This window comes from Castor canadensis, chromosome 14, assembly GCF_047511655.1.
Source record: "Castor canadensis chromosome 14, mCasCan1.hap1v2, whole genome shotgun sequence".
NCBI classification, from domain to species: domain Eukaryota; kingdom Metazoa; phylum Chordata; class Mammalia; order Rodentia; family Castoridae; genus Castor; species Castor canadensis.
Genome location: NC_133399.1, coordinates 39,831,742 through 39,850,343, shown reverse-complemented (window position 1 = coordinate 39,850,343; position 18,602 = coordinate 39,831,742). Strand labels below are relative to the sequence as shown.

Genomic DNA, 18,602 nt, shown 5'->3' with positions numbered 1-18,602 from the left:
TTGTTTCTGTGAATGAGCAAAATGGATGTTATTCACTCCTGTGAATGGCAGCAGATCAACCCTTTCCTTATGCCTGGTAGCTCCTTCTCTGGCACCTGGCAGGACTGCTTTAGGGCAGCCCTGCTATTTTGGACACTTCCTGATCATTCTGAGAACACTCCATCTGGAAGGACCACTGCTGTGCACACCACACTCTTCACCCAGGAGAGCTTGCTCCTGTCATGACTGCTCCAGACAATCTACAGGAAAGCAACTGTACAACAATTGGGTGAACTTTTCATGACCCTGTAGTATTCTTGCTCAAGGTGTAAGGGGGAGCACCTGCCTGGGGAACTCACCAAGAAGCCAGTGATTGGTGGAATTAGAAGCTGTACTGTGATTGGTGCAAATAAAATCCCTCATTTGCATGCCAAAACCATGTGACATCACCTCCTGGCTGTGCTGCCCCTGTAGTTGCCACATTAGTCTCAATGAAACCTTTCTCTAGAAAGGTTTTCTCTTGCCTACTTTTGATTGTTATCATAAGTAGGGTAAGTTAAACAAAGGAGGGGCAGAAGTGGCAGGGAGCAAAGACATCAGAGATAAGGGAGGCCAGTGAAATGTGGAGAGACGGGAGGTGGAAGGCAGTTGGCCAGAAACTGCAGATCCTAGTTGTTGGAAGATTTCTTGGGAGTTGCCTGGCCTCACAGGCTAAGGGTCCCCAGAGGCTTGAGAACTAACACAAACTGATGCCCACTGCTGCTCTCCCTCACTGCTACTTAGAACTGAGGACTTCACTGATGGGTAAGTCCTGAGTGCGCGGTGGTCAGAGCCCAGGGTACCCTCTAGCCTGAGCACTAAGAGCTGAAGCCATGAGTCTAGTTCTGAGGGCATGAAGCTGAGTGTCTGAGGCTGTCAGCCTACTTCAGAAGTCTTTGGCCCTTCAGCCAACACTGAGAGGGACTCCTCACACACTCTCCATGTCCATCCAAGTACAGCAGAAGAGCACAGCCAGTTCTATGGTAACGATGACACATAACATGTACACTGTCAAAACTCGGAAACTGGTGTACACCAGTACTTGTATGTCGTCATTTGCATTTTACCAGTTTTTATATGCACATTTGAAGGCAGTGGGTGTATGAAATTTTTTTCCTTTTTTTTTTTTTGGTAGGACTGGAATTTGAACTCAGGGCTTCAGGCTTGCAAAGCAGATGCCCTTCCATTTGAGCCACACCTTCAGCCCACTTTGCTCTCCTTATTTTGGAGATGATGTCTCTAGAACTACTTTCCCCAGCTGGCCTTAAACCTTGATCCTCCCAATCTCAGACAACCAACCAAGTAACTAGAATTATAGTCACTGGTGCCTGGCTTTTTTTTTTTTTTTTTTGAGTCAGGGTCTCTGGAAGCTGTTAAAATAAGCATTGTATTGTCTACTGCGCAAGTCCCTCCCCCGCTTCCTCATTGGCTGAATATTATGGGGTTTACATTCTTTCCCTCCCCACCCCATGACACCTAATCCCTACTGGGTTATTCTAAAATATGCCTTTCTTGGGATCGGTCAAATTTTAGAAGTGGGATCTGCCTCTTCTTGTGCAGGAAGGGCTCTCTGACAGGTGCCTTATGGGACCTACAATTTTTACCTATGTGATTTACCCTTCCCAGTTTAAGTTCCCTCATAAGTTGCCCCTCCCCGCAACACCCGCAAGCTGATATGCACACAAGCAGCCAGGATCAAAAATGCTTCACCTTGAAAATGGACCACCGACTATTTCTAACAATGTTGAAAGGCAAGTCTGTCTTCAGTGGAATTGGACAGTGTGATGGAAAAAATGAATCAAGCTCCAAAGTATAGCATTTAACTCTATCCCAAACATGGAAGGTTTTCCTCCACCATGGGTTCCTTGAATGCATAGATCCACAGGTACCAGCCATCTGCACCACATAAAAACTAATGTGCTAGCTGGGTTGCTGGTGGCTCAAGACTGTAATCCTAGCTACTTGGGAGGCTGAGATCCGGAGGATCACAGTTCAAGGCCTGCCCTGGCAAATAGCTCTCCAGACTCCATCTCCAAAATAATCAGAGAGCAAAATGAACTGGAGGTGTGGCTCTAGTGGTAGAACATCTGCTTTGCAAGCACAAAACCCTGATTTCAAACTCAAGTCACACCAAAAAAAAAAAAAAGTATATATATATGTATTTGAGAAATTCTAATGAATTTCAATATAGCCTAGGGTTTAGATGATGGAAATTGTTCCAAACATACATACTCTTGATAAGTGTTGGATCTGGAAGATGGTTGACATGGAAGGACTTATGAAAATAGTCCCTTTTCTTTTGGATGTGTATCAGTAAGCTATTGATGTATAACAAAATATCATAAATTTACTATGTCACTGTTCAGAATCCAGATACAGCTTGCTTGGTTCTCTTTTTTACGTTCTCCAGTGCTGCCCTCTATACATGAGCTGGTGTTGTGGTCTCATCTGAAGGCCTGACAGGGGAAGGAAAGGGATCTAAGTTCAATAGTTGTTACAGGATTTAGTTCTTTGCAGTTGAACAATTGAGAGCTTCAGTTACTTGCCTGCTGTCAGCTGGAGGTCATGTTCTGCAACTTTTCCCACTAGTCTCTTCAACACGGCTGCTGTTCCATAAAAACCAGCTACAGAGCCGGGCACCAGTGGCTCATACCTGTAATCACAGCTACTCAGTAGGCAGAGATCAGGAGGATCACAGTTTGAAGCTAACCCATGTAAATAGCTAGCTCCTATCTCAATAATACTCAACCCCACAAAGGGCAGGGGACATGGCTCAAGTAGTAGTGTGCCTGCCTAGCAAGTGTGAGGCCCTGAGTTCAAACCCCAGTACTCCCCCCCCAAAAAATTATGTAAGTGAAATCTGCCACAGTTACATATTCTAAAGGTGAGAGGCAAATTACAGACTCCACCCACTCGCAAAGGAAGGGGTAAGCAAAGGCCTGAACACCAGGGGGCAGAGATTATAGGGGGTAACCCTAAGAATCTATTCTCTATGGTACATCAAAAAAGCTGGCATTTATGTTACTGTTAAACAACTAAAAGTACACACACAATTTGACTGAGTCATTTCACTTTTAGGAATTTATTCCTGAAAATGTATTCTCAGGGACTGGGGGTGTTTGCCTAGCGAGTGCAAGCCCTGGATTTCATGCCCAGCATACACACATGCACACACACACACACACACACACACACACGCGTTATATGTATATATTCACAGGTGTGCCCCACAATATGTGTTGGTAGTGGAAATGTGAGTTTCAGAGTAATTTGTGCTGGTGTCCCAAGAGGAGGGAACCCTGGCTAGGTGGCTATTTTTTTTTTTTTTTGCGGGGGGAGACTGGGGTTTGAACCCAAGGCTTCAGGCTTAGAAAGCAGGTGCTCTACCACTTGAGCTACACTTCCAGTCCATTTTCCTGTGGTTATTTTGGAGATGGGGTCTTGAGAATTATTTGCCTGGCTGTGAGCCTACTGATCTCTACCTCATGAATAGTTGGGATTACAGACGTGAGCCACCAGTACCCGATTTATTCTTTCTATTTTTAGTGATAAAACTGCCCATTTTAGGCTGGACACGATTGGTTGGCAGGGTGGCTCAAGTGGTAGAGCACCTGCTTAGCAAGTGTGAAGCTCTGAGTTCAAATCCCAGAACCACCAAATAAATAAGTAGATGCTGGATAGATAAATAAATAAATAAAAACAAGCTTTTAAGCTGGACACACGGCTCCCCAGTCCCAGAATAAAGACTACATTTCCCAGCTTCCTTTGAATAAAGACTACATTTCCCAGCATACATTATAGCTAAGTCTGGTCACATGATAAATTCTGGCCAATGATGGAAGTGGTTCATGTATTCAACCCTCTTCCTCTTTCCTTCTTCCCTCTGGCAGGGATGTGAACATGAAGGTGTCCCATCCTGGGCCATGTGGATTGGAACAATAGTACAGGAAGAGCAAAACAGACATGATGAGCCTTTTATTTTTTACTGTATTTTTAATCTTTATTATTTTATTAATTTATTAATTTATTTTGCTATGTAGCTCCGGCTGGCACTGAACTTTTGATCCTTTTGCCTCAGCCTCCTTAGTGCTGGGATTACAGGTATGATCACCATGCCCAGTTTTACCTGGAATTTTTTTTTTGCAGTGCTGGGGGTCAAACTCAGGTCCTAGCACTTTGAGCCACTCCACCAGCCCTTTTTTGTGATGGGTTTTTAGAGATAAGGTCTTGCAACTATTTGCGTGGGCTGGCTTTGAACCATGATCCTTATCTCTGCCTCCTGAGTAGCTAGGACTACAGATGTGCACCACCAGCGCCTGACACATCTACCTTTTTTGTTTTTTGGTGGTATTGGGGATTGAACTCAGGGCCTATGCACTTGCTAGGCGGGTGCTCTACCACTCAAACCACTCCACCATGGAAGAATCTGCCATTTGGTTCCAAATTCTTGCCTTCTCCTACAGGCTGTCTTCCTGCAGTAGCCACCAGAGGGCGCCCACGAGTCCCAAAGTCAACCAGCAGGGGGCGGTGGCTCACCATCTGTAATCCTAGCCACTCTGGAGGAAGAGATCAGGAGGATCTTGGTTCAAAGCCAGCCCCAGGCAAATAGTTCTCCAGACTGGATCTCCGTCACAAAAAAGGGTTGGCAGACAGGTCAAGCGGGTCAAGTGGTAGAGCGCCTGCCTAGCAAGTGTGAGGCCCTTGAGTTCAAAGTATCAATATGGATTAGTGTATACCAGGTAGGGTATCAGATGCTTTATTTAACTTTTTTTTTTTTTTTTAGTGAAAACAATAGTAATGGGACAGGGAGGGGTTTCCTGGGGTGGGGAAGATGGTGGGGAGTGATCTAACCAATGTACAATGTAAAGCTGTTTGGAATTGTCACAGTGAATCCCCCCTGTACAGCAAATATATCCTGATAAAAATGAAAAACATAGCAATAGTAAGAAAAGTAGGCTATGCTTTCCAAAGATAGTAGGTTGTTTCAGAGAGCAGCTAGATCTGTTTATCTTCTTTTTTTTTTTCTTTTATTGACAGTACTGGGAACTGAACTCAGAACCTTGCTCTTGCCAGGCAGGTGTTCTACCACCTGAGCCATGCAGCCAGCCCTTTTTGCTTTGGTTATAGAGGTCTTCTTGCCCTTTGCCCAGGCGAGTCTGGACCACCATCTCCTATTTATGCTTCCTGCATAGCTGGGATGACAGTCACCTGCCACTGCGGCCAGCTATTGGTTGAAATGGAGATCTGTCCAAGTTTTTACCTGTTCTGGCCTGGAACCATGACCCTCCAGATCTCTGTCTCCCAAGTAGCTAGGATTACAAGCTTGAGCCACTGGTGCTGGCTTCCTTTTACTCTTTGCAGGGCTGGGGATGGAGCCCAGGCCCTTTTGCATGCTAGGTAAATTCCGAGCCACTGAGCCAAACCTCCAGCCCAATCTTTATTTAAGGACTACAAGAGTGCCATAAAATAGATTCTGTTATTATTCAATGTTTTGCATGCAGTATCAGGCTTAGAGGGGTTAAGGAACTTGCACAGAGTTACACAGCCATGGATAGCAAAAACCAGAATTTGAACTTGGAATTTAAACTCTAGTTTGGGTAAACAAATTCAGTGAGTGATAGTGGCCAAACTTGCTTTCTATTAAACCACACATTTTTGATTTTAGATAGTGTCGCTTGTCTCCAATTCCTGGGTTGCAGCCATCTTTTAGCCTCAGGCTCTATAGTAACCAGTGTTCTTCCCTTACCAGTTGAGCAAATGACTTCACTTCTGTGAGCCTGAATTGTGTCTTGCTTAAAAGAGCCCACCCAAAGCCTGGGGTGTGGACAGGACTAAGTGAGTCTATCTGTTTTGTTTTGTTTTTTTTTCAGTACTGGCGTTTGAACTCAGGACCTCACACTTGCTAGGCAGGTGCTTTACCAGTTAAATCACTTCCCAGTCCTTTTTTGTATTGGGAGTTTTCGAGAAAAGGTCTCACTCTTTTCCTCCTGGGCCGGCCTTGAACCACAATTCTTTTGAGTTCTGCCTCTCAAGTAGCTGCAATTACAGGTATGAGGCACTGACACCTCACTGAATTAATCAATTTAAAGAATATGTGAGCTGGGCATGGAGGTTCACGAGTAATCCCAGCTCAGCTGCTTGGGATCTCAAGTTGGAGGTCAAGTTGGGGAATTTATTGAGCCCCTGGTCTCAAAAAGAAAAATAAGTTTGGGGATGTAGTTCAGGCTATTAGGCCTCAGGTTCAATTTTCAATCCAGAGTATCAGAAATAAATAAATTAAAAAAATAAAGGGTATGAGTCAGGCACCCAGAAAGCTTTCAATAAATATTTAAAAGCAGGTGGGCACTGGTGGCTCACTCCTGCAATCTTAGCTACTCAGGAGGAGGCAGCAATCAGGAGGATGCTGGTTTGAGGCCAGCCCAGGCAAATGGTTTGCTGGATTCCATTTTTTTTTTTTGCAGTGCTGGGGCTTGAACTCAGGGCCTTCACATTGAGCCACTCCACCAGCCCTTTTTTTGTGATTTTTTTTTTTGAGATAGGGTCTTACCTCCTGACATTTGATCCTATCTTGAAAATACCCAACACATGGACGGGTGGAATGACTTAAGTGGTAGAGCCTATCAAGCGTGGAGGCTCTGAGTTCAAACCCAAGTACTGCCAAAAAATATTAAAAGAAAAATGAATATTTGGACTGGCAGAGTCCCTCAAGTGGCAGAGTGCCTGCCTAGCGAGCTTGAGGCCCTGAGTTCAAACCCCTGTACTACAGAGAGAGAGAGAGAGAGACAGACAGACAGACAGACAGACAGCGCTAAATATTTAGACAGACCTGCCAAACACTGGTAGCTCACACGTGTAAGCTCAGGAGGCAGAGATCAAGGAAGATCGAGGCTCAAAGCCAGCCAGTGCAAAGAGTCCATGAGACCCAATCTCGAAAAGACCCATCGCAAAAAAGGGCTCAAGCGGTAGAGCGCCTGCTTTGCAAGTAGAAGCCCTGAGTTCAAACTCCAATCCCACAAAAAAACCCAAAACAAAAACAGACCAGGACGCGTGCAGTGTCGACCGCTGGCCAGCAGGGGCCGCTACAGGAGCCTCTTCGCCCACCCCGCGCCGCAGCAAGCGCATGCTTAGTGGCGCCTCCCTGCAGAGGCGATTTTTTTTTTCTTCTTCCCTGGTCCTTTACCTCCATCCTGAGTTTGGTACTGCAGACCCAGATCTAGGTCGTGGCACATTTTGTTCCAGGCGTTTTCTAATCTTGTATGTGGGAATGAAGGTGGGGCGAGGTTCTTCCTTGACAACATCTGGCCACATCTCCCCAAATTCTGAGGTTGAACACCTCGCTAAGCCTCAGATTTCCCCCAATCTCTTTCCTCTCTTTTCTCCACCCAATTCTTTAACTTACATTAGAATTTCCCCACTCAGCAATCAATTAATTTAGAGCAAATTCGAACCCCTCTTTTAATGAGAACCTTTGTATTTCCTGGCTGAAAAGACCCACCTTGTAGCCAAATGCCTAATACCGGAACCCAACACACAGTAGGCGCTCAGTGCATTTAAAGATTAAAAAAAAAAAATTGTCCAGAGTGCAGAGTCGAATACCCATTTGCAAAAAAAAAAAAAAAAAATTGCCCCAAATGGCGCATGCGCCTCCCTTGTAAAATTAACATAAATCCTGTCACGAACCAGGTGTAGGTGTCCAAAGACCCCCACGAACTGACATCTGCTGCCTGCAGCTCCTTCTGCCGCTCCGAGTCTCGGTCCTTCAATATGCCTCGGTTATTTCTTACCTGCCCCAGTTTCCTTCCTGGGCTAAATGGTGACAGCAAGAGGAATGACTGATTACACGAAAGTCAGGGTGTCACCGCGCTTTACAAAGCAAAGTGAAAAGCATTTGTGTAGGAGGGGTGCGCAGGTTTATTTTAGAGCCCAAATTCGAAATTGTATGGCGTTTCTCAGGACGCAACACCTCCTCCGCTCTCAGCCCAGGAAAAGCACAGAACTCCCCCTCCTTTTTTACCGAGCGAGTTTAGGGGAGCATTTGCCGCAAGGAGTTTATTTGCACGAAAGAGCATAAAATTCATTGAATCAAGAAATACTGGGTGCCTACTATGTGCACCCAGCTGAGCGCTTTATAAAGAACAAAGATTTACCGTATTGTATCAGCTCATTCCGTGGAGCCAAAGATGTGAAATACAACTGTTTCTGAGGGTCAGATTAGGACAGTAGTGCTAAAAGTCTTCCGCGCCTCCCCCTGGGTAGGAAATGAAATAGAAAGTGAGATTGCGTGTGGAAAGTCCTTAGCTCGAGCCTGAGACACAGTAAATCTGCCCTTGAAATAAATGTTTGGTTAATGGCAATGACACTTAATTGAAATTGGTAAAGCGTATGGAGCGCTAGGTTTAACCCCTTTACATGTAATTCATTTTTCTCTCTCCAAACAGCAAGGGAATTAGTGATTATACCCCAATGTAGATACGATGAAATCAACACACGAAAAAATCCAGAAACTAGGTAGGTGAAGCCGGTAAGTTGTTTGGGTCGTCGCGGTTGCGTCTATAAAACCTTTCCCATTGTTTGTTACACAATGTGTATTTGCGGGATAATTGATAGTTCTTTTTTAAAAAGCTTTTTATTTGGGAAAAAATTATAGATAAGGAGATGCAAAAATCGTACAAAGCGGTCGCGAGTATCCCCCCTCCCTCCGCCAGTGGTGTCATGTTACATAACAATACCCAAACCAGGAAATTGACTTTGGTACCAACCACGGACCCTATGCACTGTGTAATGTGCTTTTAATGCATGCTTGGCATTTTGCAAGTTAGTATATTTACAATATGATGATGAGTCTCAGCTCACAGGAGGCTCTTCACTCGGCGCCCCTGAATATTGCGCGCTGGAGACAGAACACCGCTACCTGGACACAGAGCCAGGGCGAGAGCGCAATGGTTCTGGCCCTTAATGAGTTAAGGAGCAGCGCGTCAGTGCGCCTGCGCGCAGCGTCGCTTAGCCACGCCCCCGAAGAGCGGTCATGTGATTCGTCCAACCGGCGTCGGACTATAAAAGGTCGGGGTGTTGACGTCAGCTTTCTCTTCCGCCGCTGTCGCCGCCATCCTCGGCGCGACTCGCCTCGTTCGGATCTGCCTGGGAGAATCCACCGCCATCCGTCACCATGGTGAGCAGTTTCATGCGTCTGGGACCTTGGGAGTGCGGCAGGGTCTCTGTAGGGTCGGCTCTAACCAACCTGATGCGCTGGAGCCTCCTGGACGGGGAGGAGACATGGCGGCGGAGTCGCCGGGCCGGGGCTGGAGAAGCGGCCGGCGCCATGTCTGCGCGCCGCGCTGTGTGCCGGGCCTCTTTTCCAACACCCGGAGTCACCGTCGCCTTGAGGGAGCCGGGACCGGGCTGGAGCCGGGGTGTAGGCGGTGGTGGGGGTGGGGTATGATGATGTGGCAGCGGTGTGATGGCGCGCGCTGCTATGGGAGTGGGGAGACCGGGACGCGCCTTACGTAATCCGCGGGCCGCAAGTTTTGAGTTCGATTTTTGGTTCGGAGACCGGGGATGGCAAGAAGATAGCGTGGAGGAAACCAAGATCTAAACAGCTTCCTCTTCCAGTTCTGTTGCTGTACAACCTTGGCCTAGGGTCTTGTTCTTGAACTGTTTTGTGAACCATGCGCGACAGGACTGCCCAGGAATGGTGGCCTGGTCTGGTCCACTAGGTAGCGGAGTGACCTTGGGTTTTAAAGAGGCTTTTTGGGAGAAGAAGCAAAGTGGTTTCTCCCACATACGGCCCCCATTGCTATTATTTGGTCCCCAGGAAATAAGTTGTCACTTTTGGGAGTCCCCTTTTCCCCTCCCCCCCGCCTCCTTAACAGGTTGTCAGGTGTAAGCAACAGCTAGAAACTGGCTTCCAAAGACTGACAGTGGCTTCTAGCAGATGTGTGTAAAGAGACCGGCCATGTTGGGTTGGTTTTAGAGGACACTCCAGTGTAGGACTGGCCACGGGTCTGGCCGTACTATCGATCTGATGTTCCATTGGAGCCTGGTTCCTGGAATCCAGTTGGTCTGAGTCCTGCCCCACCCCCCTTTGCACAGGTGAACTTCACAGTAGACCAGATCCGGGCCATCATGGACAAGAAGGCCAACATCCGCAACATGTCTGTCATTGCCCACGTGGACCATGGCAAGTCCACACTGACAGACTCCCTGGTATGCAAAGCTGGCATCATTGCTTCTGCCCGGGCTGGGGAGACCCGTTTCACTGACACCCGGAAGGATGAACAGGAACGCTGTATCACCATCAAGTCCACGTAAGCGCTGGGCTGCTCCCTGGACCCTGGGGGAGGGGAGACAAGGTGCATCCATTAGGCATGGTGTCTTTGCCCTGAGGTGTGTCATCCACTGGGCATCTTGGCTGGGTCTTGAACACGGGAGTGAGGTTGGCTGGTGAGACAGGTGGGAGAGAAGCCACAGGGATGGTGGGTACTGGGGCTTAAGACTCAATCTAGTGTTCCTGGCCCCCAGCATCCCTTTTCCTTCCAAAGGGACAACTGGTCCTGTCAAAAGATAACCTGGTAGTCATACGTAGGAAGAGAATGTAACTTGGAGCTAGGGATGCTGTCAGATACACTATCTCCTATGCAGTGCATCCTACGGAAGTGGCGCAGTGATTGTCTCCATTTGGTAGCTTTTGATTGTTTTGCTTTTAGGCCCATTTTGCTGTGTGGATGAGGGGCGAGAGCAGTGTTGGGGTGCTGGTGGTGGGTCTTGGCGCTCCCAGCCTCAGACAACTCTGAGGAACCTGGCACATTTCTGGGGACCCGAGTCCTTGGCAGAGGGGGCAGCAGAGACAAAGGGTATGCCAGCTCTGGAGTGGAGTCTGCAGCCTCTCCAGGGATGAGTAATGGCAGGAAGGGAGACGACTGGGTAGGGTGTCCCGAGTGGCTGCCTTGTTCTTTCCTGTATCTGCCTCATCTTGGGCATAGTTTCCTTGGGTAGGAGCCCTGCCTAGGCCAAGGTGGCCTCACCATCAGCCCTTTGTCTCCCCAGCGCCATCTCCCTTTTCTACGAGCTCTCAGAGAATGACTTGAACTTTATCAAGCAGAGCAAAGATGGCTCTGGCTTCCTAATCAACCTCATTGACTCCCCCGGGCATGTGGACTTCTCCTCAGAGGTGACAGCCGCCCTCCGTGTCACTGATGGGGCCCTGGTGGTGGTGGACTGTGTGTCAGGTAGGTAGTGGGTCCATTCGGAGGCTTGTGGGAAGTGGGGCCACCTGTGCATAGCTGACTGTGGTTGTGGATGCACAGGGGTGTGTGTGCAGACGGAGACGGTGCTGCGGCAGGCCATCGCTGAGCGCATCAAACCAGTGCTGATGATGAACAAGATGGACCGTGCGCTGCTGGAGCTGCAGCTGGAGCCCGAGGAGCTCTACCAGACCTTCCAGCGCATCGTGGAGAACGTCAATGTCATCATCTCCACCTATGGCGAGGGCGAGAGCGGCCCCATGGGCAACATCATGGTGTGTGCTGGTCACCTTGCAGGCTGCATGGATGGGACAGGAAGGACTTTTTTTTGCCAGGAGTGGTGGGTGGCAAAGAAGGGGACTGGAGTGCCTCAGAGCTGAGTCCACTAAGTCCCTGGCCTCTCAGGGTGTTATCTGCTGGCTTCAAGCTCAGCAGCTGGTGTCCTACCAACTGGAGCTGGGTGTTGACAGTTTTGGGTGCCCTGAACATGATGACTGAAATTTCTTCACTTTGACCTGATGTCTGTTGAAGAAACGCAATGTCTGAGGCCCTTGCTGCCCAGGGATTTCACTGGGGATTTTGCTTGGAGGTCTCCAGTCACTACAGCTGCCGTACTTGCTCCTCCAGATTGACCCTGTCCTCGGCACTGTTGGCTTTGGGTCTGGCTTGCATGGCTGGGCCTTCACCCTGAAGCAGTTTGCAGAGATGTATGTGGCCAAGTTTGCTGCCAAGGGTGAGGGCCAACTGGGGCCTGCTGAGCGGGCCAAGAAAGTAGAAGACATGATGAAGAAGCTGTGGGGAGACCGGTGAGCCCTGCGGGTGGCACAGGTGTGGGGTGGGGCACTCTTTGGAACCATTGTAGGGACAAATTGCCTCATAGGGTCCTACCCAAGTGCTTGCCTATTTTTGTCAACTCCCCCTCCCCCAAGCTTCATAGAACTGGGTCCTTTCTTTCCACTAGGTACTTTGACCCAGCCAATGGCAAGTTTAGCAAGTCAGCCACCAGCCCAGATGGGAAGAAACTGCCCCGCACCTTCTGCCAACTCATCCTGGATCCCATCTTCAAGGTGAGAAGTGGGGACTGAGGACAGTCAGGCCTGCATCCCCTGGCTTGAGGGCCCTTAGCAACATTCCCTGGCTCAGGCTTTGAAAAGGCAATGACATCTATGGGCCATGCAGAGGAGGTCACTGCTGACAAAGATCGTGTGCTTATCTGGAAAAGTATGTTAATTTGCCTGCAAATTGGGCATGGCTTCCTACAGGCACCACCCCAGGTGTACTGGGGGGCCCTTTGGATATGGTCTCCGTTTCTCAGAAGATAGCCCTTGTTTTCTCTACCCTTCCCACATGCGCCTGCTTGTCTCCCCATGGGCTTAGGTGTTTGATGCAATCATGAACTTCAAGAAAGAGGAGACTGCGAAGTTGATTGACAAGTTGGATATTAAGTTGGACAGTGAAGACAAGGACAAAGAGGGCAAGCCACTGCTGAAGGTAAGTGGGGAGGATCCTGGTCTGATGTCTCATAGATCAGCTGCTGTGTCTTAGGGTGCTCAGAGCCCTGGCCCTTGTGGGCTGAGGTCCCCATGGAGGACCGCTGCCAGCCTTTCTGCCTGGATTCCTTTGTCTTTGGACACCAGGCATCTGGAGCATGCTGGCAACAGTCCCAGGTCCACCAGCTGTGACCAAGAGGTGTGGGCACCATCACCACTTCTTTTTAGAAGGGGTCATGTATTTGAGGAGAACTTGACTCCGGACTGTTGGCTTGTTTGCTTGCTTGGGTCCTTAAGAAAGGAGAGATGGGCAAGAGTCCTGGGCTTCCCAGACTACTCACAAGCCCTTAACTTGCATCACAGGCTGTGATGCGCCGCTGGCTGCCTGCCGGGGATGCCCTTCTACAGATGATCACCATCCACCTGCCCTCCCCAGTGACAGCCCAGAAGTACCGCTGCGAGCTGCTATATGAGGGGCCCCCAGATGATGAGGCCGCCATGGGTATGTGTGCTCACTGACCCATCTCTGAACTCGCGCTCTGTGGAAGGCTCAGCTATGAGGGAGTCATTCCTCTTTGGGGCTTTCTCTTTCCTCAGGCATTAAAAGCTGTGACCCCAAGGGTCCCCTCATGATGTACATTTCCAAAATGGTGCCAACCTCCGACAAAGGTCGGTTCTATGCCTTTGGACGTGTCTTCTCGGGGCTGGTGTCCACTGGTCTGAAGGTCAGGATCATGGGGCCCAACTACACCCCTGGGAAGAAGGAGGATCTGTACCTGAAGCCCATCCAGAGGTGAGCAACTTGGGAGGCCCAGCCCAATCCCACACCTTAGAGCAGCAGAAGAGTCTGAAGAGTTACCAGAGCCCCTGCCTCTTGTCCTCAACCCTGGGTGAATGAAAAACCTTGGAAGTCAAGGGACCCAGAGCTGCTGGTGGGGCACCTCCCGTCTCTGCTGAACCGAGTGGGATATAGATGTTCCCACCTCCAAGACTGGTAGCTATGGAGTCAGGCCCCAGCTATGCCAGAAGCAGGTCATGTCCCCTGTTGCTTTTGCTCCTGGCTCTGTTGTGTACATGCGGTGTGGCAGACCTGCAGAGGGGTACATGGGTGACAGGTGATTCCTGTTTTCAGGACCTTTGCTGTTCTGAGTCATGTACAGAATTGAGGTTGGGCCAGGGACATGGGTGCTGGTATAGGCAGTGCTTCTGGTCCTTGACACCGCTGCCTGCTTCCTTGCAGGACTATTCTGATGATGGGTCGCTATGTGGAGCCCATTGAGGATGTGCCATGTGGGAACATCGTGGGCCTGGTGGGCGTGGACCAGTTTCTGGTGAAGACTGGCACCATCACCACATTTGAGCATGCTCACAACATGCGTGTGATGAAGTTCAGCGTCAGCCCTGTTGTCAGGGTGGCCGTAGAGGCCAAGAACCCAGCAGACCTGCCTAAGCTGGTGGAGGGCCTGAAGCGGCTGGCCAAGTCAGACCCCATGGTGCAGGTGAGCACCAGGGTGGCAGAATGACACGCTGCAGTATAGTTAAGAGGGGATTTCTGAGAGCAGAGAGTCCCCATGCGAGACCCACACTGCCAAGGTGGAGTTCTTGTACTCTGAATGCTGCTGTCTTGTGGGTGACTACCACTTTTTGCTAGGTGACCATGAAGTTCATGGAGACTGGGGATGGTGGTTCATAACTTCCTGGACCACTGTGGCCATGTGCCACCAGGAAGCCTATGGGCCCTGGCACCTTCCCTATACTGCAAGAGGCCTGGTGTTCCTGGGTCCAGGCTAATGTTCTTTTGCCCACCAGTGCATCATTGAGGAGTCAGGAGAGCACATCATTGCTGGTGCTGGTGAGCTGCACCTGGAGATCTGCCTCAAGGACCTAGAGGAGGACCATGCCTGCATCCCCATCAAGGTGGGCCACATGCAGGTTGTGCTGCTCTGCCCCTGCCCCAGCCTTGTGAACTTAGAAATACCAGTTCCCTAGCTCGCAACCACAGCTGTCTGATGGCTGTCTCCTCTCAGGTTTCCAGTCAAGTGGCACTGATGGTGCCTGCCCTCTGCTCTGCTGACCCAGCATTGTTCTCACCCGTGAGCCCACACCCCCCTGGGCTCTCCTCAGCCTCCTTCCAGGCAGGTCTGTGACCCTGAGAACTTGCTTCTGCAGAAATCTGACCCGGTGGTCTCATACCGGGAGACAGTCAGCGAGGAGTCCAATGTGCTCTGCTTGTCCAAGTCTCCCAACAAGCACAACCGGCTGTACATGAAGGCACGCCCCTTCCCCGATGGCCTCGCTGAGGATATTGACAAGGGTGAGGTGTCCGCCCGCCAGGAGCTCAAGCAGCGGGCCCGCTACCTGGCCGAGAAGTATGAGTGGGATGTGGCTGAGGCCCGCAAGATCTGGTGCTTCGGGCCCGACGGCACTGGCCCCAACATCCTCACCGACATCACCAAGGGTGTGCAGTACCTCAATGAGATCAAGGACAGTGTGGTGGCTGGCTTCCAGTGGGCCACCAAGGAGGTGAGGTGGGCGTGGAGGGGCTCTGGGGACCAGTGTCCTGGGGGTGGGTGCTGTGGGTATACCATGTTCCCTTGGAGAGCTGGGGGCCTGTCATGCAGGACCAGCAGCAGCATGTCTGAGAGGAAGACATGGGACTGCCTGGTTGGAGCTGGGAGGTTTTTGGTCTCTTAAGGTGGTCTGTGTCCCACGCAGGGTGCTCTGTGTGAGGAGAACATGCGGGGGGTCCGCTTCGATGTCCACGATGTGACACTGCATGCTGACGCCATCCACCGCGGGGGCGGCCAGATAATCCCCACGGCCCGGCGCTGCCTCTATGCCAGTGTGCTGACTGCGCAGCCTCGCCTCATGGAGCCCATCTACCTTGTGGAGATACAGGTGAGCCAGGTGCCCCTTCCCCAGCCCCCAGCTTGCCTGTCCACAGCCGCTGATGGTCTCTCTTTCTATTCGCCAGTGTCCAGAGCAAGTGGTTGGCGGCATCTACGGGGTTCTGAACAGGAAGCGGGGCCATGTGTTTGAGGAGTCTCAGGTGGCTGGCACCCCCATGTTTGTGGTCAAGGCCTACCTGCCTGTCAATGAGTCCTTCGGTAAGCGCCTGGAGTGGGGGCTGTCTCATAGTACCTGGGAGGAAGATTTAAGGAGAGCTGTCAGTGATCTCTCCTCTCAACTTGGGGTGGGGGGAGGGCGGTGTTGCGGGATGCTGATTTTGTGTGGATAGTTTTTCAAGAAGCCTTCTGGTGTGTAACTTGGAGGTGTAGGGAGTGAGGTCAAAGGCAGTGGTGTTGGGCCTCAGGCTGAACTCTGTTCTAGGAAGGGCTGTTTGTTTGGCACCTTGTGGCCATTATTTTCTCTATGTGGTGTGAAGAACAGAGCTACTGAGCAGCACCCCAGCCATTGGTTTATTGAGACAGCTAATGTCACAGGCTGGCCTGGAATGCTTCATGTCTCAGCTTCTCGAGTGTTGGGGTAAGAGGCTAGAGCCACCATGTCTTGTTAAGTTAGGTTAGCCAGCACTGAACAATCCTTCAGGGCTGTGAGAGGCACCAGGCTCAGCATTCGACTTGACTGGGTTAGCAGGTAGTCTGCATACACTACAGGGTGACTCAGGTCAACAGGCTAGCTCAGGTTCCCAGCAGGACCTGCGTAATCCCTGGGTTGCCTGGTGACCACCTGTCATTGCAGGCTTCACCGCTGACCTGAGGTCCAACACTGGAGGCCAGGCCTTCCCACAGTGCGTGTTCGACCACTGGCAGATCCTTCCCGGAGACCCTTTTGACAACAGCAGCCGCCCCAGCCAGGTGGTGGCAGAGACCCGCAAGCGCAAAGGCCTGAAGGAGGGCATCCCAGCCCTGGACAACTTCTTGGACAAGTTGTAGGCGGCTCCGGCTGGCAGTGCCCACTTCCCTGGTGGGATGGCACAGCACCCACTCCTGGTTTGACCACTGCACCATGTACGCATTCTCAGAAGACATCTCGAGACTGTCCCCACAGTGATGCTCCACCCAAGAGGTTTCTGGGGCCCACTCTGTGCCATCACTCAGCGTTAACACTTGATGCCGTTTCCCTCTATTTATTTTGGGGTTCCAGAGGCAGCAGAAAAACCCTTTCCACAGGGACATTTGTGACCAGTGGGGTGGGGAGGCGGGTGGGACACCCAGTGCTTTATCATTTCTTCAGAGGGAAACTAAATTCAGATGTCCAAAAATTTAAAATAAATGCATTAAGAAGTTTATGTGGGTATGTGACCCAAAGTGGCTTTTCCCTGGAAGGGGGAACAAACAGGTGGGTAGGTAGTCCCTAGAAAGCAGGGGAGTTCCTATGTGTTTGTCACTATGGGCACTTCCACCTGTACTAGTGCCATTGGAATAATAAATGTGATGGTGGTGACCCATGGGCATGAAGCGTGACTCGGTTCTGCATCCTTCCCGTCTGTGCAGGTGAAGCTGCACTGTGGCCAATGGTCCCATCCAGGGCAACTCAGTGAAACCTTGAGGTAGAGCTGAGGTGCCAGTCTGGGCTTGCAGAGCTGCTTCATAGAGAAGTCCTGCCATCCGTAGTGGTTCCTTGTGACTGCCCACTCAAGGGACTGAATTTATTTATGAATACTTCTTTGGACATTGATAGTCCAGAGGAGCGAGGGGATTTCTCACTGCAAATTTGATAGCTCAGCTCAGGTTGTCTCATCTCAACCATTTCCTGTAGTTCCCTCAGTCCTGACTAGCAAGATAGTCAGGAGAGGGCGTCTTGGTATGGTAGGCGGCTCCATCTAATCTTCAGGCTAGTAATCCTGTGTATGTCATCGCCCCCAAACCCAGGGCTGTGAGCACGCTAGGTCCAGAGTACCACTGAGCCATCTGCCCCCCCACCCCAAACATCACATATATCTCTATGGAGATGTGTGTATTGTTCTGGAGGCATTTGAAAATTGCGTGCTCTGTGGGACTTCACTCAAATAGTTGGCTTACTTTCTAATCGCACATTTCCTCTCAAGCATTCAGCCATAATTGTTCCTAAGGAACAATTTCATACCCAATTTTCAGTGAACATTTTCACCATTTCCAGGTAAACTTGAACAATATGCTGGTGGAGTGATTCAGTGGAGTGGCTGTCTGGCAAGCATGAGGCCCTGAGTTCAAGCCCCAGTGCTGTCAAAAAAAAAAAAAATGGAGCAATTTGAGAAGTAAATGTGTAGTTGCATTTTCCACTCTTAACATGCCTAATCCTGTAGCTGTGGGGAAGAAAAAAAAAAGATCCCTGCCTTTTTATCAGCACCAATGTGGCCAAAAGAAGGCCACCTGGAATTCGAAGCCCTGGTTGCTGGCAGGTGCGGTTAGCAGTATACACGATGTCTAGGCGCAAGAACAACTTGGGCAGTGACGTGAGGGTGGCAAGCGAGGTTGGAGATGACAAGAAAACACGGTTAATGGCAAGAGTTAAGGCCAATCCGGGCTACATACCGAGACTGTCTCAAATCACCAACCGCAGAGAAGTGGGTAGTTACTTTACAGTAGGAAACAAAGCAGCCCAGAGGGCCTCCCTATTGCTGCTGCACGCGTCCAGCCTGAGCTGAGCCTTTGATCGGCGCACCCTGTGCTCAGGATGCAGGACTTCCACACGGCTCACGACTTCAGCACCCGGGTCAGAGGATAACTGCAGAGAGGACTAGTGCCGGAAGTCGGCCTTCTCAGGTTGGCTTGGTCAGCGTTCGGGCAGCCAGTCGAATTAGACAATGAGTCAGCCAATGGCGAAGCTTTATCCGGGCGGAGCGCCCGGAAAGGAGAAGGGCGGGATGTCGAGGTGCTGCACAAGCGGCGTGGGCGCTGACCAATAGGTG

The 18,602-nt window shown here is 50.4% G+C and overlaps 1 protein-coding gene and 1 non-coding gene across 2 annotated transcripts; both read left to right on the top strand.

Moving 5' to 3' along the window:
- The first annotated feature begins 9,040 nt into the window (after positions 1 to 9,040).
- Eef2 (eukaryotic translation elongation factor 2) lies at positions 9,041 to 17,169 on the top strand. The gene is made up of 15 exons (XM_020165868.2): positions 9,041 to 9,187; positions 10,108 to 10,322; positions 11,062 to 11,243; positions 11,322 to 11,533; positions 11,886 to 12,064; positions 12,220 to 12,325; positions 12,636 to 12,749; positions 13,112 to 13,250; positions 13,346 to 13,541; positions 13,989 to 14,247; positions 14,558 to 14,665; positions 14,918 to 15,271; positions 15,464 to 15,646; positions 15,723 to 15,855; positions 16,451 to 17,169. The coding sequence occupies exons 1-15, from the start codon at positions 9,185 to 9,187 to the stop codon at positions 16,642 to 16,644; spliced, it is 2,577 nt and encodes an 858-aa protein (XP_020021457.1). The 5' UTR covers positions 9,041 to 9,184; the 3' UTR covers positions 16,645 to 17,169.
- Positions 11,742 to 11,806, top strand: LOC141417132 (small nucleolar RNA SNORD37). Its single transcript, XR_012441739.1, has one exon. It is a non-coding gene; the product is annotated as a small nucleolar RNA SNORD37 (small nucleolar RNA).
- Positions 17,170 to 18,602: the final 1,433 nt, after the last annotated feature.